Source organism: Cyanistes caeruleus, chromosome 15 (assembly GCF_971803275.1).
Source record: "Cyanistes caeruleus chromosome 15, bCyaCae1.hap1.1, whole genome shotgun sequence".
Classification (NCBI taxonomy): domain Eukaryota; kingdom Metazoa; phylum Chordata; class Aves; order Passeriformes; family Paridae; genus Cyanistes; species Cyanistes caeruleus.
In genome coordinates, this window is record NC_141715.1 from 1,990,589 (window position 1) to 2,012,511 (window position 21,923).

Genomic DNA, 21,923 nt, shown 5'->3' on the forward strand with positions numbered 1-21,923 from the left:
TCCCATTTACAGGATTGGGTTGGTTTAGGGTTGGTTTTTTTTTTCCCTCCTGGATGTACAAGACATCCAGGTATTTATACAAGTTACAACAAAGGCTTGCATGTTTTTCATTTTAGCTTAGATTGCTTTCTAATTATCTGAGCAATCCACTGATATCCTTATCTGTTATTACTTCTCTCTAACTCGGGGATAAATGTGGATTTCTTAACAAAATGTGCACTTGAAGGGTAGGAATTCCTTATGGCTGAGAGGTTGGTTGTGTGTTCTACACCAAATTCCAGCTGTTGAGCTTCATCCAGCATGGGTGTTGGAGTTTCCTGGGGGATGACTGAAAAGAGAGGAGTTGAGTTTCAAAACTGAATGTGAAATATTAACTTTACCATGAAAAACTACCCTGTAAAATAGGGCTGAATAAAGCAGCAAGTATCATTCTGAGAGATCCAATTTCCTGGATGAAATCTGTAAATGTTTATGTGACTTTTGCTTTCTCTTTAAACCAAGCAATCGCCTTTCAGTTTTCCTCAGGCACCTGAGGAACGTAATATGGAAGTGTAAAATTAAATCATTAAGATAATGTATGTTTGGGATGTGTGTCAGGTAAGATTCCTATTTTCAGCTTACACTGAGCTCTTAATTAACTGATGAGCTTAAGCAGCTGAGATGCAGTAATAGTGCATTTAGTTAATTGGCTCATGTGAAACTTTATCCCTGCCAATAACTGTGACACTGGAATAAATTCAAGACATGGTGTTAGATCCTTTAACTAAGCTAATTTAATCATTGGTCATTGTAAAATCAGCCACCAACTCGGAGGCTTTTTTTTGGTCGTTCCCTCCTGGAATTTGTGACTGCTGTGCTGGCAGCAATGACATGGCAAGCGTGGCATGTTCAGCCAAAAAATCCTTGGGAACATGGACTTGGCCATCTGTCCTGAGCATTATACCTTGAATTACCCAGATTTCAGGGTTTGCTGGAAGGGTTTAATGCAGCAAAGCCAAATAAACGCTGTGCTGAGGTGGGCTCTGAACACTCTGCCAGCTCCTCAGCAGTTTTACCTGAGAGAGATGGAGAGGGAATTTTACCAGAGCCTGGAGTGACAGGACAAGGGGAATGGTTTCACACTATGAGATGGGATATTGGGAAGGAATTCTTCCCTCAGAGGGTGAGGAGGCTCTGGAATGGATTTCCCAGAGAAGCTGTGGCTGCCCCATCCCTGGAAATGTCCAAGGTTGGGGCTTGGAGCACCCTGGGACAGTGAAAACTGCCCTTGCCCATGGCAAAGGCTGGGACTGGATGAGTTCTAAGATCCCTTCAAACCCAAACCACCCAATGACTTTATGAAGTCTGGGTTTATTATAATAAATTCCTTGGTGGCATCGTGCAGAAGGTTCAGCCCCACGTTTGAACACCCTCTGCACGAGGGCCTGCAGAGCAGGGTGTCCTGGCTGGCTTTCAGCATCCTCACACCTCATCAGGGTTTGAAGGAAATCATCAGCCAAATATTTTTTGTCATTCTGGCAGGGTGAAAGATAAAGCTGCCTTTGATTATTTTTTTTTTTTTCTTTTTTTCTTTTCCCCCATGAAAATTTTGCCAATGTTGGAAGCGCTCGTGGTGTGTTAAACACAGCCCAGATGTCCAGCAGCTGGTCCTGTGTCACTTGCCCAGCTCAGAGTTCCTGGTGGCCTCGTGTGGCTGTGTGTGCTCTCAGGCCAGCAGCAAAGCCAGGCTTTGTTTTAAACCCTGCTGAGCCAAACCTCGCTCTGGCCTTGCTCAAAGCCCACAGAACTCGGATCTCAGTGTGTGGGGAAGCACACTGAGATTTTTGGTGACAAGATTTTTGATTTTTGTGGTTTTGGGGGGATTTTTGGTGCTGCTCCGTTTCCCTGGAGGTGTCCAGGGAAGGTGGGGATGTGGCACTCGGGGCTCTGGGCTGGTGACAAGGTGATCATTGGGCACAACTTGGGCTTGGTGATCTTGGAGGGCTTTTCCAGCCTCACTGATGCTGTGAACTTGAAATCACTTTTTTTTAGCAGCTGATGCAGCTGCTCGTTATACAGAGGTCAGAGGGAGAAGATTCTCGAGGAGGAAGGGAATTTCTCTGAGCTGTTGATTTGCAGCTGGATGTTTCCTGGTGTGGAATCCTGGAGCAGTGGGCAGTGCCCTGTCCACCAGCACAGCTTGTCCACTCAGGAACTCACCCTCTGCTCTTCTATCTGATGTGTCTGAAGTTTCCCTGTGAAGGGACAGCGAGACACAAAAGCCTTTCAGTGCTTTAAAAGTGAAGTTGCTGACTTGTCCTCATGCTGAGATGCAGAAAGTGCTGGGTGGGTTTTTTTTTCCTTGCAGAGAGGCTCTGTGCAGCTTCCCCCTGCATTCCCTCTGCTCTGCTGCCCTGGTGCCAAGCCCTCAGCTGGAATTGAGCTGCAGCTTAAGCCACACGCTGCAAAAGTCACAACAAACGTGTGCTCTGGGCTCAAAAAGAAGATTTTTCATGCTGCTGACAGCTTCTTTAATGGTTCTTGTCATAGATTTTCAGGCAGGCTGGTTGTGCAGTGCGGATGGTGCAGATTGAGGGTCTTGGTGCTTGCACTGGGGGAATGGGTAAATCTTTATCCTGTGCTGGAAATCCATCTGCCATTGATAGGAGCAGTTGGAATTCCCGTGCTGACAGGTAATTGTGTTGATACTGTCTGTCCCCCGGAGCTGTTCCACCACTGGGAGCTTCCCTGGGAGGCTGGGGCTGATTCTGAGCTGGGTTTTACAGCTCCTGCTCTTGGAGCTGCTGCCTGGCCAAGCTGGGTTTGGGGCTCCAGGGTTCCTGTGCTGGGAAATAAGGGACAGATGGACATCCCTTGGCTTGTGCCCAGCTTTCCTTCCTCATCCCTGCTCACCCCCTGACAGAGCCACTGCCCATGTGGTGACTCCACAAAGGTTTTCCGTCCCTGAGAGATTTTTCTCTGTCCAGAGGAGCTGTTGTATGGTGAGCTTAAGATGATTGAGAATCCTCTGCAGGAGGCTGGCTGGGCTGGCAGGATTCGGGAGTACCCAAAAAATAATAGTCGTAGAAACAAAGAATGGTTTGGGTTGGAAGAGACCTTAAAATCATCTTGTTCAGGGCAGGGACACCTTCCACTGTCTCAGGTTGCTCCAAGCCCCGTCCAGCCTGGCTTTGGGCACTTCCAGGGATCCAGGAACAGCCACAGCTTCTCTGGGCACCTGTGCCAGGGCCTGCCCACCCTGACAGGGGAGAATTTATTCCTAATATCCAGCCTAAATTCAGCCCTTGCCAGCTGGCTGTGGGCTGGGAATGCACCCTGCCATCAGACAAAGTGACCTGGTTCCAGTTCCCGTGGTGTTAGGATATCCCAGGTCACTGAGCAGATCCTGCCTGTGCTGGGATGAGCTGGGATGAGCTGGGGTCTCTGGATCTGGAATACCACCGAGGGAGCAGATTTCAAAAGCTGAAGCTTTTATTTCTTGCTGCAACACCAGGGAGTGATGAGCTGCCTGGAAATCTCATTTCTTCTGCAGCTTCTGCTGAAAAGGATGGGAGAAATGGAAAATACAGTGGAATAGCTGGTAATTAGTGTCACTTTTTCTCTTTGTCCAGCTCATTCATCCACCCTCATCCTCTCATGTTTTATCTTCCATGCTGGGAAGCCCCTGGATTGACTCGGGGAAGGTTTAATGTGTAGGCAGAGGCAGGGAGGGATAAGCTGTGCACGAAGGACTTGTCCAGAGCTGCCTGGAATTCTCAGAGGAACTTGCATTTTACTCCCTGCAGCCTCTTCTGAGCAGTTTTTGGGTGAGAACTGAGGAGGAGCAGGGAAGGATTCCTGCCCAGCACTGGGGTGGCAGCAGTGACTGATTGTCCCCTTTGTCCCCAGGGGCACCACATCCATCATTTAGCACCAGCACCAGCCTGCCTTGAAATGCTGCTCAGCCTGATGGCCCTGCTGCTTTTTTCCCCTCTCCATCTGATTTTTTTTTTATTTTATTTTTTATTTTTTGTTTATTTTCTTCCTTTCTTCACCTCCTTTCAGGTGGGAGAAAGGGGAAATTGCTCAGGGCTTGGCTGGAGGGTTTATTTCTTGTGTCTCTGCTGGGTTTGCTGCTCCAAAAAGCTTCACAGTTTGTTACTTGGTTTAAAATTAATACCTTTGCCTACACTTTTATAATATTGCTTTGAGTCTGCAGCCTGGTGTTTTAGTACACAACTATTTCAAGATAGAACTCAAATTTCTACCAGGGAAATAGTGTTCATTTTACCCTCATAAAAAACCCATAAAACATGACTTAGTTTCAAGCATTATCTTTCTATCTGTATTTATTTGGAAAGTTCACACAGGTTCCTTAGAAATGTTAATTCATTTCCTTCTTAGGAAAACCTAATTGTCCTAATATTTCACTTTTAAGTCTTTGCCACTGTCCAGTGCCACTTCTGTTCCAAAATCTTCTTCTTGCCTTGGAAAAATGTAACCACTGAAGAAGAAAATTGCTGAAAATTAGCAATAAACAGATAAAATCCTGCCATTTTCCTCTTGTTTGGTACGCCCGTGCTATTTAATGTAATTTAAATTGTGTAAGCCCATGTTGCTTAATGTAATTCAAATTGTCTGTTGCTTAAATGCAATGAATTTTCCCTTCCTCCCTCCCTGTTTTCCCTGGGTTTTTGCACTTTTCCTTTGTCCTGGCTCTTCCAAGCACCGCTGTAATTCAGGATTACACCAGAGAACGACTCAAAGAAAATGTTTAGGATGAACTGTGTGATATTGATGCCAAATTACAAGGTGCCTTATGAGGAAATTGGAGCAAAATGGATTTAAAATGGGACTCATTTGATTAAGTAGAGAAGTGCTCAGTGATTGTGGGGAGAGGAGCCCTTGGGACTATTACTAAAAGAAACTTTCTGGGTAGTAAACCATTATTTGCATTTCATTTAGGATAGAAAAATACTTTGTTAGCAGCTGAGCCTCAACAGGGAAGCAATCTGGTGTGGAAAATAGTTTTGATTGTTGGCAGCTCCGGGTCTGAGCTGTTCCCTTCACAGCTCATCATTTCTGTGGACAGCCCTCAAATCCCATCTTTTCCTCCATCAGCAGCTCCTGAGCCGGTCATTCCCTTTCAGAGAGACTCATGGTGATCTTTTATCCTTCTCTTCTCTCCTCCTCACAGGTCACTCCAAACCTTTTCCATCTCTCACCACTGAAGCAGCTGGCTTCATCTCTTGGAAGAAAATATTATCAGATCTTGTCAGATTCTCCCATTACAACATTTCACCCTTTCGATTTTGGAATATTTGCCTGTATCTGCTCTTAACTCGTGTTCCAGTGCTGGGGTGTCCCTCCCTGGTGCTTTCTGGCTGTGTTTCCATCTCCCCACAGATCTGCAGGGGTTGGGAGGCACAGCCAGGCCCTGTTCTTGGAGCTCCAGGGTGGAGATGGACAGCCTGGAGCGGAGGATGTCCAATCCAGGTGGCTCCTTCTGGGATTTCCATGCCCTGGGTGGGTTCTGTGTTGCCTGGAAACTTTTCCACCACCAGATTGGGCCAGTTTCCCCCGCTTTTTACAAAAGCTGTAAAAGACTAATGCTGCAAGCAACATATGTTTGTGTTTCCAAGGGAAAGGAAGAAATTCACTGTGGAGCACTGGCAGGGATGGAACAGCCAAATTTGAGTCCTAACTTTGTTTTTAGAGATAGGTGAAAGATGTTTGAAGGAATGGGGTGGGAGGGAAAACTCAGGTAGGGCTGATGACAGCGGAGGTGTTTCCATGGATAATTAAGATTTAAGCTCAGCTGCTTCAGGGCTGTTCCAGGTCTCACACAGGGTTACCTGGCAGGTCAGAAGCTGGGGAGGAGGAAGATCCAGGTGACACCTGAAGCAGAGATCCTGCCCTTCTCCAGAGCTCTGAGCTGTCCCATGGCTCAGCTCTGCCACGTCTGATTCAACACAAAACCCTCTGAGGCTGAAATATTCTCAATTTGATGATGGAGCGCTGTAATTCAGGGGGGTATCAATTAGGAATTATGGATTGTGTAGCTGGATATTGGCTTTTAATACAAGAATCTTGTTGGTAGCAGCTGCTCCTGCTCATCTGGTGCCCCTCAGAAGAGGCACCAGTGATATCCACAGTGATATCCACAGCGATAGCAGTGTAACAAACACACCAGCTGCTGCAAAGAACTAACACAGAGACATTTCTTGACATTCTGTTAGGAAACTGATTTAAATATCTGGGTTTATCTGCATAAGCTCGCTCAAAAGGAGCGGAGATAACCTTGCAGATTCATTGCTTTGATGGGAAGCTGCGGGGAAGGGAAATAAATTTACAATTCAGGCTATAAAACAGTCTGTGAGGATTGGAGAAATACATTTTTCCTTTTGAAAATTAGACTTTTTAATCTGCCAGGAGTTCAGTGGGGCAGACAGGAGGAGCTGCCTCGGGGATCCCAGCGTAGGGAAGGATAAACCAGGTTGTGCTGCTGAATCCTACAGGAGCAGCCCATGGTTTGTGTGCCACTGCTTTGGGGGCACTCAGAGCTGTTGGACACATTCCCTAGGACTGGAAAAGAGCTCCAAGAGTTCCAGTGCAGCCTTTGATCCATCACCACCTCTTCAAGCATTGGAAGGAGCTGCCCAGGGAGGTTTGGATCCCCATCCCTGGAGGCATCCAGGGAATTCCTGGTTGTGGCACTCGGTGCTCTGGGCTGGGGACGGGGTGGGGAGGGGGCACAGCTCTGACTCGATGGGCTGGGAGGGCTTTTCCACCCTCACTTCTGTGGATTTCTTACCCTCTTTGGGATGCACAGCACCACCTGCACACCTGAGCTGTTGGAACAAGAACAACCTCTCTCACTTTGGAGCATTGCTGCTGATATTTCACTTTTTGGAAAGCAGACCAGTACTGATTTCCATATTCCCTTCTAAATAAATCCCTTGCCAAAAATATCAACCATTGGCCTCTGCTGAGATGGTGACTTTGAGAATTGCTTCAGAGAGAACGTGCCTTCTTGGCATTTAGAAAACAATTCCTGCTTTCCAGCAGGGTATTAATAATTTCTTACTCATGTTGAAGTGATGTAAGATGAAAAATTAATGTGGATGCTGCTCTCTCTTCTGGATCGTGCGAGCTGGTGGTGCCTCTGATGTGCATGGTCTTAAATGAAGTCAAGGTTTCCTTTTGAGCTCTCATTTCCTTCCAAAGTGAGGAATAGAAAACTGACACTGTAAATACTTTTAAGTGGTTCAGACTGTTGATGTTTGTTTCTTTATCAGCCTTGTTAACAGAAAAGGGAAAGTCCTTTGATGTGGTCCGAAGGTTTGGTTGTAGAAATTCGCGTGTTTTGCTTCAGTGACTAAAACATGGGCTGGAAAGAGAAATCTTTGGGCCTTTTTGTGAGTTATTTTTTAACATGGTGTAAGTTTGTCTCATCATTTCTGCCCCATCTATCCACAGAGCTAAATAATGAATATTTCTTCAGGGAAAGCATAAAGCTTTTTGGGGATCCTTGAAGCACTTCTAATAAATGATAAACACGCCAAAGATCTTTTTAAATACTGGCTTGTGCTGGAGCCAAGTTGTGTTTAAAGGTTTTGTACTGGGATGGATGGCTTGGTGGAGTGGATTTGGCTTTTGAGCCATTTGGGGAGTCACTTTCTTCCACCACCTTTCCTTCCAACTCGGGGGAAAAAGGGAATTTATCAGCGGGTTTATCATGGCTGTTGTATGTGTAGGAAGGATGGGATCTCCAGGGAGGAGTTACTGGAGGCTGTGAGGATAAATCAATTTTCAGTAAATCTGGGTGCAGAGTGGGAAGCAGGGAGAGAAGAGAGCTGCTGGATTTGCAGTGGGGCTGCAGGAAGTACCTGCTTCCATAATTGATGTTTGGGGACAAGGAGAGGGCCCTGTGGGAGAAATCAACATCCATTGAGTGGACAAACAGATGTGAGCTAAAATGGAATGGAAAAAAAATAAAAAATAAAGATACCCACTGACCCAAATTTCTTGCAGTGTCCTGTTCTGTCTGGCTGAAAATTTCCTGCTCTGCCTGCTAAGCCTTACTAAGGAAACAATTCCTTGTTGGAGCTTTTTCCCACATATGTTTTTAGGATTTCAGAATGTAGAGGGTTTAATGCATAAGCCCATTGTTTGAGGCTGCCCCAGCAGCATCTCCCAGGCTGCGTGTGCTGAGCTGAGCCTTGGATTGGGAAAGGCCAGGCTCTGCCAGGAAATTCAGTGTTTTGTAAACACTGGGGTTTGCTGCTCTGCAGCCTGCTAAATGGTCAGCACTCCTTTGAAAAGCAAATGGAAGCAATCCCATGGAAGCAATCCCCTGGAAACAAAAAGCAATAAATGTTTGTGGGCACTTGAAAGGGTTCAGAAGTTTATTATTGTTGGGTTGTGCGTGGGACGTGGAGGAGCAGCCGGGGTCGGTGGATGAGCGCCATGCAATTGTCATTTGCTACTTTTAATTAGGAGCTGACTTTGTTTCTGGGGAAATTCATCCTCCAGAGGAGGCCACCAGGGCTGGAGGGATGGAGCAGCTCTGCTGGGAGGAAAAGAGAAAAGCCCTGCTGGGATTGTTCAGCCTGCAGAGGAGAAGCTTTGTGGTGGAGGAGCTGCAGATGGAGAGAAAGGAAAGGATGGAGAGAGAGGATTTCCAAGGGATGCAGTGACAGACAAGGGGAATGGTTTAATCTGACAGGGAATTGGTTTAGACTGGATATGAGGAAGGAATTCTTGGCTGTGTGGCCCCATCCCTGGCAGCCCAAGGCCAGGTTGGATGGGCTGGGAGCAGCCTGGGATGGTGGAAGGTGTCCCTGCCATGGCAGGGGCTGGAACGGGAGGTCTTTTATATATATATATATCTCTAAAAAAAAAAATATATATATGTATATATATCTCTAAAAATATATATATATATATATAATATATATATATCTCTAAATATATATATATATAAATAAATAATATAAAATATCTATAAAAATATATATTTTATATATATATTTTATATATATAATATATATGTATGTATATGTGTATATATTATATATATTTTATATATATAATATATGTGTGTGTATATGTATATATATAATATATTATATATAATATATATAATATATGTATTATGTATATGTATGACATATATAATATAATATATAATGTATTATATATATATAATATATATATAATTTATAATATTATATATTTTTATATATATATATAATATTTATATATGGAAATCCTAAACAGAGCAACCAAAGGGAATTTTGTGGTGTTATTTTGCTTAATTTTTTTTTAAACCACTATTTCATGATATTTTTTTACTAAACCTATATAAATACAATATATATCATAAGATCCATTATGACATATGATCTAATTTTCTCTATTTGTCCCCTCACAGTGGCTCTGGGTCGGAACCAACCCCTGAAGAAAGAGAAACCCAAATGGAAGAGCGATTACCCCATGACAGACGGGCAGCTGCGCAGTAAGAGGGATGAATTTTGGGACACAGCCCCAGCTTTTGAGGGCAGGAAGGAGATTTGGGATGCCCTCAAAGCTGCTGCCCACGCCTTTGAGAGCAACGACCACGAACTGGCACAAGCCATCATCGACGGCGCAAACATAACGCTACCCCATGGTAGGTGCAGCTCTCAGCAGGATGTTTTATTTAACCCTCTCCAAAGGGTTAAATAATGATGTTTTTACCCCAAAAATCAGTGGATGGAATGGTTTAAAATATCTGTGTTTGGGTGTGGACGCGCTCCCGCTCGCGGTTTCCAAGTAAAATGGTGTTAATGTTAATTAAATATTATATTAATGTTATATTAGTTAATATAATATAATTATATTATATGTATATATATTATTATATTATATATCTTGGTCCCCTTTATTAATATAATATTAATAAAGGGGACCAAGAAAATCTGGTTTTTTGTGTAGTTGCTGCAGTTGGGATGGATGGTGAATGCTCAGGTGGAGTCTGATCTTTACAGGCAGCACTTGGCACTTTCTGTCATCTCCTGGAGCACCTGGATGCTCCAACTTTCTAAACTTTTTTTCATCATTTTCATAACTTTTCATAACTTTTTTTTCTCTTTGTAAGGAAGTAGATTATTTTTCCCCTCCTGATTTTATGGGTTTCTTTAGCATTTGAACTGTTGGGGTTTTTAAAACTTTCTCTTCTGAAGAGTCTGAAAAAATTTCCCAAAAATTTTGGGGCTGGCAATTTGCTGTTAGATCCTGTGTGAGATAAACTGCAAGCTCTTATTTTGGGTGTTTTCCACTTTGTTTTGTTATTTTGAAACAAAATAACAAAATTTTGTTATTTTTTTTAACAAAAATAAAAAAAATATTTTTATTTTTATGGGTGGGTTTTTTTTTTTCCAAGCTCTAATTCCCTCTAAAATTAACTTAATCAACTCTAAAATTAATCTTTTCCCCATATTCCTAATAAAAATAAAGTGAGAGGGGGCTCATATAAAATTTTTTAAAATTATTATATTATTATTATAAAATTATAATAATAGAAAAAAAACAGTGATACATTCCTTTTTTTCTCCTGCAAATTTAATAGTTTAAATATTATCTTAATTATATATATAATTATAATGTTATATAATATAAATATTAATATAATATATATTTATATATTATATAAACATTATATATAAAATTATAATAATGGAATAAAAAACCAGTGATACATTCATTTTTTTCTTCTGCAAATTTAATAATTTAAATATTATCTTAATTATATATAATTATAATGATACATACAATATAAATATTAATATAATATATAAATATAGATCTATAGATTATATAAAAATCATTAAAAATATAATAGTATAAAAATCAGTGATACATTCATTTTTTTCTTCTGCAAATTTAATAATTTAAATATTATATTAATTATATATAATTATAATGATATATAATATGGATATTAATATAATGTATAAATATATATTTTTATATTATATAAAATTATATATATACAATATAATAATAGAATAAAAAATAGTGATACATTCATTTTTTCTTCTACAAATTTAATAATTTAAATATTATCTGAATTATATAATGATAATGATATATAGTATGAATATTAATATAATATATAAATATATATTTTATAATTTATATTTTATTTATATTTTTATTTATATAAAATTATATAAAAAAATATAATAATAGAAAAAAAAATCAGTGATACATTCATTTTTTTTCTTCTGCAAAACCATGCAATAGCCGGGGCTGTGGTGTTTCCTTCCATTTATTTACTGTGTGTACAACAAGAGGCTTAAAAAGAAAAACCCCAAGCCCAGCCCCACATCCACATTTCCCTGTCCCTGTGTTCCAGGCGTGGATTCCTGAAAAAACAAAACCTTGCAGGAAGTGGAGGAGTGAGAAGAGGGGGCTGGGGAGTGAGTAAGGACTGGCAGATCCAGATTTTGCACGGAGAGACTGGAGCTTAGCTGATGCTGCAAAAATAAAATTGCTTTTTTATTCCAGAATCCTACAGGAAAGGGATGGGAAAAATTAAAAATAAAAGGAAAAAATCCTTTCTGAGGCTGCTTTCAGGCAGATCTGTCACTCCTGTGGTGTGAGGAAGGCTCTCAGCTGTGTAATTTTTCTAATGGATGCCTTTTGCTGGCTTCTGCTGTTAAAAATAGCGTGTAAGAAGTATTAAATAAATAAATAAGCTGGTGGGATGGGCTTAGCACTTCTCATCTATCTTGGGTGACTCTGTGGGACGGATTTAAAAATAGAAATAACGTTATCACCAATTTATACTTTTTTTTTTTTTTCTCTTTTCCTTTTTCCCTCTTCCTGTCTTAAAGTAGCACATCCTCCATATTTTATTAATGAGCCCATTGAAAATTAATGAAGAAGAGTTTTCCATACTTCTCAGCTATCAAACAGGAAATGTTGGAGTGTGTAATATTTTATAATAATGTTCATGCTGAGCTGAACTTGGCCTGCAAGTCATTCATGCTAACTGCAATCTGGCTGGGGTTAAGTGGAGTTTTTAAGTTTCAGGATGGGCACTTCGTGTGCAGCAGAGTTCCCAGGATATTGGGGTTTAATCTCTCAGAGATTGCATATTTGCAGCCATTATTTTGCTTTGTTGCTAAATAGAAAACATTTTAAAATATTAATAATATAATAAAATTAATATTTATACATATTTATTAAGTATAAATGTCAATATATAAAATATTTATAAATATTAATGTATTCATAAAGCCAGATGTATGCATATTTATAAAATATAAATTGCTAAGATATAAATATTTATATATTAATAAATCAATAAAATAATATTTATAAATATAAGTATATATAAAGATATCTTTATATATAAATGCATATTTATAAATATTTATTATATATATTGCTAAAATATAAATTGGAGAAAAACTCAATTTATACAGGAGGAAGTTGTAATAAAATGCAGATTAACTTTAATAGGTACCTTTAATACCCTTAATGATTACCTTTAATAGGTTTTAATAGAATAATTATTATTAATTATTGCCTTTAATAAGTTACCTTTACCCTTAAAGCCACTCCACCATCAGCTTTGGCTCAGGGGTGTTTTTAACCCTTATCAGTTGTAGGAAATAAATTCTGGGATGGACACTTCACCTGCTGCAGAGTGCTCAGGATACTGAGGTTTAATTCCTTTAATAAAAGGGTTTCTCTGCTGAGTTTTCAGCTGTTTGTTCAAACACAGCTCCTGTGGCTCCCTGGCTTTTCCAGGGAGCAGCTCTGACTCTTTATTTGCTGTGTGATCCCCAAAAATGGGATGGGAATATTTCCCTGGAACGCTGGGGAGAAGTAAAGGGCATCACTGAAATATTCCCGCTCTGAATAGAGCATTTCCCTCTCCTTTGGCTGAAATATTAATTAGGAAAATATAAAAAAAGTCCAAAGCAACAACAAGAAAACCCCTGAAAGCCAAGAGCTGTGGGGAAGGTGTGGTGTGTTTCCCAGAAATTCCTAATTCCAGCCAAACTCTATTTTATCAGAATAGATAAAAATCTATTTTATAAAAATCTATTCTATAAAAATACCAAAAAATCACACACAATCCCAGAATTACTTGGGTTGGAAAAGATTTCCAGGATTGAGTCTGACTTGTGAGCAGAGCCACCTCCAGCTCTCACAGATTTATCAAATACCACAGCTAAGTTCAATATTGCCTCCACACAAAAAGCAAAAGGACAGAATTGCACCTCTGGAGCTGCCTGATTTCCAGGAGAAACCCATAAATCCACGGAATCCATTCCCTGGACACCTCATCCCCATCAGCTTTTGGGCTGTGGGTGTTTTTAGCACTTGGAGTCAATATAAAAGGTTGCCCTTTGCTATGTTGCAAACTCCATTTTTATTTATGTTGATGAAAATCTCCGTTTATCGAGTCCATTTATTTTATTTAATGCTGATGGAAAACTGAGCTGTCAGTGTGTGCTCACAGCCCAGCAAGCCAAGCATTAATACTGAAATTTGCACAGTAATTCAGAAATATCTGCCACAAAGTGCTATAAAACACAGGAGGTTTTTAACACTGACCATTCCGTGGATGGGTCCTGTAAATTAAAACAGCTCCAGAAAGTGGAACTCTGTCATTTTGCAGTGCTTTTTGTGTGGTGGCAATATTGGATTTACCTGATGTATTGATGACTTTGTGGAGTGAATCCGTACAGTGAATTTTTCTGGGGCATCTTTAGCATTTAAATTGAATCCCCTGTGAACTGCTGCCCTTAAAGCCACAAGGTCCTTGTGGTTTTTCTTCCTCTTCTCCCTGAAAATTGAAAAGCTGTAGGAATTGCTTGCTTGTCTGAAGAGGCTTTTTAATTATCATTAAAAATCATATTTTTGATGGGTTACATTCTCTACACAAAAACCTTGTTGGATGATGTGTTTTTCTGTGAGGACACCAAACACTCAGGTTTTTCTAATGCCCCTTTAACAGGGGAGTAAATGATATTTTGGTGAGTGTGGCTGTCTAATTTTAGATTCCAGCAGAGTTATGAAAGCTTTGGGAGGTCTGACTATCAAAGCCTGGCTGTCAATATGATCAGCAGCAGTACTGAGAGGAAAATGCAGCCCATGAAAGTTAAAAAAACTCTAAAATCTGTAGTGAATACCATAAAATTTACAGCTGAGCCTCCTGCTTTGTTGCTTTGGGGTTTGTTGCTTTTTTATTTTTGACTGAGCTCTGCTCAGGAGACAGCAGTTATTAGTTTAAGGGAAGCTTTTTCTGGTTTGTTTTTATTTCAGTTTAAAAAAAACCCAACCCAAAAGGCAGGGATTAAAACCCAAAATTGCTGCTGTCTTGTGAGGAAGCAGACAAGCTGCTGCTGGCACTGAGGCCGTGTGTGCATTAGGATAAGAGTGCTTTTATTTTGCTTTTTCTTCTACACATCAGGTCTATTTTTAAGGGTTCTTGACGTCAAGTCCCCTCTGTAGGCTGAACTTGGCTGAAGTGGGGAGTGAATAATTTGAGTATTTCATAAAAGGGCTGCTTTAATCCCTTCCTGCCTCCCAGCACCCGGGGATCCTCTGGGAAGGGATGGCAGCTGCATCCCAATTTTGCTGCTTGGTACCTCAGTTTTGGCCACTTTGGGTGTTCCAGCCCTGTCAGGGCTGGCTCTGCAGGGACAGGGACAGGTGTGACAAGAAATTCTGCTGCTGGCTCTGCTCCTGCTCCTCCAGGCTCCTGCCAGGCTGAGGGGCACCCAGCTCATCCCAAAATCCATTCCCCAGAGCAGGGCAGCCAAACTCATCCCAAAATCCATTCCCAAGAGCAGAGGAACCCAGCTCATCCCAAAATCCATTCCCAAGAGCAGAGGAGCCCAGCTCATCCCAAAATCCATTCCCCAGAGCAGGGCAGCCAAACTCATCCCAAAATCCATTCCCAAGAGCAGAGGAATCAAACTCATCCCAAAATCCACTCCCCAGAGCAGGACAGTCCAGCTCATCCCAAAATCCATTCCCCAGAGCAGAGGAGCCCAGCTCATCCCAAAATCCATTCCCCAGAGCAGGACAGCCAAACTCATCCCAAAATCCATTCCCCAGAGCAGAGGAATCAAACTCATCCCAAAATCCATTCCCCAGAGCAGGGCAGCCAAACTCATCCCAAAATCCATTCCCCAGAGCAGAGGAACCCAGCTCATCCCAAAATCCATTCCCCAGAGCAGAGGAACTCAAAATCCTTTCCTTCAAGTGGAAGGAAGATGAATCAAATCCTCAGGATGTGAAGCAGTTGTGCCTGGTTGGAATATTTATATATCTAAGTGCAGGTTAGAAACTCTCAACCCTTCAAATAAAATCCCCACTTCTGGTTCCATCCTGCAGTTGTTTTCCTCAAATATCTTTAACTTCTGCTCTTGTGTTTTGAAAGGTATTTTGAGGAGCTTTGTCAACACAAATTGCTTGGACTTTTTTCAAGTCTGTTCCCCTGTAGTTGTTGCCTCTCTATTTCCTGTCTTTGGTTTCAGTTTGTCTTTTCTGGTGGGAGAGGATGACTGTGCATTTATTTCAGAAATGCTGTTTTAGGGGTTTTTTTAACCATTAATGTGTGACCAGAAAAATAACAGTTAATTCCTTTAAGGAAAAAAATAATAATAAAAAAAAAAAAAATACAACAAAAAAACCAAACCCAAACTGGCCATGAGATGATCAAAATAAACCCAGATTTGTGACAAAAGAACATCTCAAATTCCTCATGTAGGAAGCTGCTTTGTTGATGTGGGTGTTGCAGATGTTCCAGACAGACGTGGGTCTGCTTTAGGTGAATAATAGTCCTGTGGTATCTGATAGTGGTCAGGACATGATGTCTGCTTTATTAAATATTCCCAGGAGTGGACATTTATTGGCTGCTTACAGTGGAGGGACTGAGTATCAGCTTCATCTGCCTCGCTGTCTGCTTGGGAAATGAGAAAAAGAAATATGAAGTGTTTAAAATGTGAGTGGGAAATGAAGTTTAAAATGTTTTTCCCCCCCTGAAAATTGCAGTGAGAGCCCTCTGAGGCTTCCCTGGTGATGTCCAGGGATGGATTTGCTGGATTCTGGAGTTGTTTTTTGGTTTTTTGTGCTGTTCTTGGAGGGATTGGTGTGCTCAGATCGGTAAATGAGAGGCTCAGCCAGCCCTTGCTCATCCCACTCCTCTTCCACCATCTCCAGTTGATTGTGGCCAAAGCATTTGGCATCTTCTGCTGGTTTAAATAATAATTAAATAATATATAATAATTAAATAATAATAAAAAATAATGATTTTCTCCAAAACAAAGGCAAAATAGTTGTTATGGCCAGAAGTGTCTGAGCCCCAGGAAGTTTCTCCCTTTAACCTTTTAGGAAATCCTACCTGAGCTGTCACAGAGAACGTGGGCAGCACTCATGAGGTATTTCAGTATTTTAAAATATTCCACAACCTCCTTCAATAAATATTCAGGCTGATAACTTGGAGTAATTCACTGGGTGTGTTACAGGCAGCTTGACCTCTAGAAAAATCCTAATTTCAAAGAATTTTCTTGCACCTAAAGCTGGGAGCTGCTTTCTTTTTGCTGACAGTTATCACTGAGAAAATTATCACTGAGAAAAAAAAGCTTTCCTTTTTCGCTGAGCCACGTCTGAGCCCAGCCCAGAGCAAGCAATATTTGGTTTGTAGCTTTATTGCAAAGAAAACCTGCAGCAAAATGAACTCCGTGTTTCCATCCGTGTTTTGACTCCTTGGAACTGCACAGGAACAATGAAACCTCCGAGGTGCTTTTTAATAATTCCTGAGTGATCAAGGAAGGTTTTTTACAGAAGGTCACAGCTACAGCAAGGCCTTGAATTTTTAACCTTTCCTTGAATTTTTAACCTTTCCTTGAATTTTTAACCTTTCCTGGCTCTCCCCATCTGTGCAGCCTCTGCTTGATGCACATCCAGGACATGAGGCAGCACCAACATTCCAATTTTCCACCTTTATGCTTAATCATTCATTTTTCCTCCTTTTTATTTTAAATAAGGGCACTCTGAAGGAGCAGCACCGTGGAGGTGAGATTTGCTCCTCCTTTATTTGAGGAGCAAATAAATCCTCAGATCTTCCTGCAGCCTCCTTTAATCCCCTCCACCCCCACAGCTTGAAGCAGCCTCGTGTTGTAGTTTGATTTTGGTTTTATTTTGGGATGTGGGTGCTGATTTGGGATCCTGTCAGGCTGCCTGACCTCCCTGGAGCCTTTCACATTTTTGCTGGTGACCTTTGGAGACTGAGAGTGCAGATGAGCGACTTGCAGGCTCATTAGCAGGTCTGGGAATGTCAGCACAGGGATGCAGGGAGTTGGGGAGCAGGGCAAACCTCTGGCTGGGTCATTCTGTGCTTGTCTTCTCTCTTGGGGTGATGGCTGGTGGGGAGAGTTGCTCAGTTTGAGGAGTTTTCCACCCCTTGTTCTCCCTGCAAACAGCTGGGACAGCTCCACACTCCATCAAAGCCAATATTTGTTCCGTGTTCTGCAGGGTTCTTGCTGCTGCTGCTTTACCTGGAGCTGCATCAGCCCAAATTTCCTTCCAGATCCACTTGGAGCTGGGATTAAACTCCCTGAAATCTCATTTTGGGCAGGGGGTTGTTTGAGTCCCAGCCTGGAGTGCACAGGAGGTGGAGCAGCTCCAGTGCTGCGGTCCCCAGCACTCATTAACTGAACATCCCAACAAGCCTTGGTCAGACTGTGCCTCCTCTCTCTCTCCAATTCCCTGGAATGAGGTTGGAGCTGGGGGGTTTGGGATCTGCTCCCAGGGAACAGGGACAGAACGAGAGGGAACAGCCCCAGGGGAGGCTCAGGGTGGACAGCAGCAGGAATTTCCCCATGGAAAGGGAGCTCAGGCACTGGAAGTGCCCAGGGAGGGTTGGATCCCATCCCTGAAGGTGTCCCAGGAATTCCTGGAGGTGGCACTTTGTAGATTTCCAGGGACAAAATCTGTGTCTGAGAGATGAAATCTCTGTCTCGTGTATGATGTGAGGCTCCTGCCTGGTTTTCCATTTGAGCAGAGTCAGTTATGGGATTTGGGATCCAGGTGTTCACTCTGGATTTACAGGAACAGCAGACTGAAAAAATCAATGGTAACGGAGGCAGTGACAACTCCTGTAAATCTGAGTTCAGCCTCACCCTGAACAGGTGACTGGGGACTTCAAACACTGCCAGGCTAGCTGTGCTTGCAGGGATGCAGTGGTGGTGATGACGTTCTGCTTTCCTTTTCTCCTCCAAAACCCTCCACCCCTTGGAGAAGCTGGATAATGCAGATGTAAATGAAGAGGATACACAGAGAAGCTCTTCTACCAACTATTTTATTTTAAAATTTTTATCTGAGAAGCCTGTCTAGACAGGCATCTATTTTCATGACATGCAAAGCAGAGTACTAGATGAATACTTCATTAGTAAAATGACTTGTCATCTTTGAACCCTGATGGAATATCTCTTGGAAGCTGGTTCTTCCATGCAGTATTAGATCCAAGTTTTACAGGGATATGGAAGTGGCAGTACATATGGTGTTGTTAACATGACAGCTAGCCAGCATTAATGCATAATTACTTTATTTATCAAAGCCAGTGATGGGAAGCCAATGAACTGCACAGGCTGGAGGAATTTGAGCTCTGGTAAAGCTGTTTTGGGGAAGGAATAGGTTGTTTGTGGAAGTTACACTGCTGTGAAATTTGGAGCTTTCTGGTCCCTTCTTTCCTGGTTTCCTCTCTTTTTCCATCAGGTGAGCGAGGTGGGGTGACAGATTCCAGCTCTTCTGACAGGATTGCTGCTGTTTGCATTTTTAAGAGGAATTTTGAGGGATTTGGTTCAGGGCCCTGAGCACCCCTTTCCAAAGTGTCCCATCCCTGTTCCCTCTGCTGATCCCTCTGCTCTCCCTGCTCCACCTGGGAGCTGAAATCTGAACAAAAGAGCCTCATTTAGCTAATGCAGAAATTCCTCTATTTCAGAAGACTGTATTAATTACCTTGCACCTTCAGCCTGGTTAATTGGTGCTAATGAATGAAGTGCTGCTGGTGCTGTGACAAAGGGAGAGGATCAGCAAGCCCAGTGATGCACATGGCATGTGCAGCAGCCTTTTCCCAAAATTTGGGTTGGAAGGGACCTTAAAGCTCATCCATTCCCACACCCTGCCATGAGCAGGGATATTTTCCACTATCCCAGCTTTTTCCAACCTGGCCCTGGACACTTCCAGGGATGGGGCAGCCCAAATTTCTCTGTCCAGCTAGGAACCTGTCCTGTGTTAGGCAGGATGGCTTTGGATACACCTGAGGGATCTTTGGTTGGATTCTCCAACTGGGATTTGCTCTTTAAACGTGTTACTTTGGTATTACAGCATGAGGAAAAGCTGCTTTCTGTGGAGAGTGGCAGAGCCCTGGAAGAGCTGCCCAGGGAGGTTGTGGAATTCCCTCTGGGCACATCCCAAACCCACCTGGCTGTGTCCCTGTGTCACCTGCTGCAGGTGACCCTGCCTGGGAGGGGTTGCACTGGCTGATCCCTGAGGTCCCTTCCAGCCCCAATCATTCTGTGACTGCAGGAAAAGCAGGAAAAGGTGGGATCCTTGAGGGTGGGAAGGATGTCAGAATCTCCTTATTTCCCCCCCTTCCCAATTCCTGTTCCTGGAACTGGAACTGGAACTGGAATGAGCTGCTCCTGCTCACCCAGAGCCCTGGGATCTCCTGCTGCCTCTGGGAGTTGTTCTCCAGCATGGAATGGAGCCAGACCAATAATGTTGCCATAATGGAAGAGCTGTTTTCCAGTGGGTTTGAAATGAGAATTATTAAATGCTTAATTCTGGTTATCTGCAGAGCCCATTCTTTAAGGAGCCTGCAGTGACAGAGGGAGGGTGGAGATGAGAGCAGAGCACTTGTGCCCAGCCTGAGGATCCGAGTTCCACCTTTATCCAGGACCTTTCTGGCTCTTCACATTTGCATAACCCATGGAAATTTTGTGTGGAAGAAGCACGGGATGGGGAGTTTATATGGGTGGGTTTTTATCAAGTATTTCAATTAATTCTTGTAGCTGCTTCATTGTTCTCCGAACACGGTGCAAGGCACTGGCTTACACCAGCATTCCCACACATTTCCCTCTGGAAAACAGGGAAACCACGCTGGTAACAGCAGCCTTGGCCACTTCCAGGGGTGAATTGAGCAGTTTCTGTTGGGATTAAGTTCATTTTGGTGCAAACTCCTCCCAGTTTGGGCTGCCTGGAGGTGAGTGGAATGAAGCACTGCGTGTTTGCTCTTGTCCCAGCCCTGCTCCACCCTCCTGATGGCAGCACAGGGATTTCTTTCCTTGGAAAATCCTGTATTTCCCAGCTCAGACCTGGAAACCAGCAGCTGATAAAGAGATAATTCAGCTTTTGCTCTCTAGGAGCTGCTCTGCTGTAAGACCCAGAGACCCCTTTGTTTTCCTACTGCATTTCAGGCATTTGTGATTTATATTGGATCCAAACGAATCATCCACAGGTGAAAGCTCTACTATCCCAAATTTATTCAGAAATCCAGGCTCAGCTTGGCTTTGGAATGGAGATTTTCAGTCAGAAAAAAACAACTGAACCAGCTGTTCCTTGGGCAAATGTGTTATACACAGACAGTTGCCTTAAATTAGCTGAGTCTCACTGCAGTGCTGCATTTTGGGTTGTGTTGTCTTAATTTCTCTTCCTGCAGCAAATCCATCTGGGGGAAGGGAAAAAAAAGATGGAAATCTGCTCAGTTCTTAAGTTTTGGGTGTTTCTGAGCAATGCTCCTCAAAACTTCTCTAGAACTTGAAGGCACTTTATGAACAGAAAATAAGAATTTTCCTGCTTTTGCTGAAGAGAATGGTGTGCAGCCTAAGGAAATGCTAAAATGCCATTTCAATTGCATTAAAACTTCTTGTGTTTTCAGGTAGAGTGTGGCCATATTTGCTTGACTTAATAACTCCTGAAAAAGTTGATCTTCTTCTTATTGAGATCTCTTAAATTGTTGGTCCTGCAGGAGGATAAGTAAGTCCAAACTCTGAACTGCTTAGGGATGGGAGCAGAATTTTAACCAGTCCTTTTTAGTGTTTTCCCTTCCAAATCCAGTGAAATAACCTCATAATCTTCATAAAACAAAGTTTTTGTGCCTGGCAAGGCAATTAACTTCAAAATGTTCCTGTTCCTTAAGCTTGATGATCACATCTGCTTATTTTTCCCTCAGAAATTCTCAAGCTGTCTCCTACCTGGATAACAACCAACAAGAAGCTCTGCCTTGTAGCTCCTTCCAGAATTCCTCACTCTCCAAGCCGGTGTTAATTCTGAAATATTAAAATAATCCCATCTGCTGTTGTTTTTTGGGTTTTTTCGCATTGTATTTTCTTGTCTGCCACCCTTCCTTCCTGCTGCTTCCCTCCCGGAATTTGTCCCTTCCAGGGGTTTCTTTGGATGATCCAGCAGCGAAAACTCCAATCCTCAAGGCTTTGGAATCTGAACCTGCTGTGGTTTGGGGAGGGAAAGGGGAGCAGGGAAGGGAAATCAGCCTCACTTGGGCTGTGGGATGGTTGTTCCCTGCAGCTCTGAGCATCTCTGTGCTGCCTTTTCCTCCTCTGGTTTAGGGATGCTGCATCTTCCCACTGCTGGAAGGACCCTGCTTGCCTAAGGGACAGAAAAACCTCAAAAATATTTATTTCTCTATTATTTTCTGCTTTCTCATAAAAACTTGGCTTTGTTTTAGTGCCACTTCCAGCTAAATGTGGTCCAGGCTGCTGTATCCTGCAGGAAGGATCAGAAACGTGATTTGCAGTTAGAGCAGCAATGGGAATGGGATGGGATGTTGGATTTGCTGTGATCTGCAGTTAGAACAGCAATTTTAGGAGGTGTTTTCCAGTTGGAATGTTGGATTTTCACTTAGAACAGCA

The 21,923-nt window shown here is 42.3% G+C and overlaps 1 protein-coding gene across 1 annotated transcript in view; it reads left to right on the forward strand.

The window, feature by feature from the left end:
* The window catches only part of UBTD2 (ubiquitin domain containing 2), a 42,648-nt gene that overhangs the window by 12,833 nt on the left and 7,892 nt on the right, over positions 1-21,923 (forward strand). Inside the window, exon 2 of the mRNA XM_086851550.1 lies at positions 9,416-9,652. Coding sequence (XP_086707676.1) covers positions 9,416-9,652 — 237 coding nt within the window. The remainder of the gene's footprint in view (positions 1-9,415; positions 9,653-21,923) is intronic.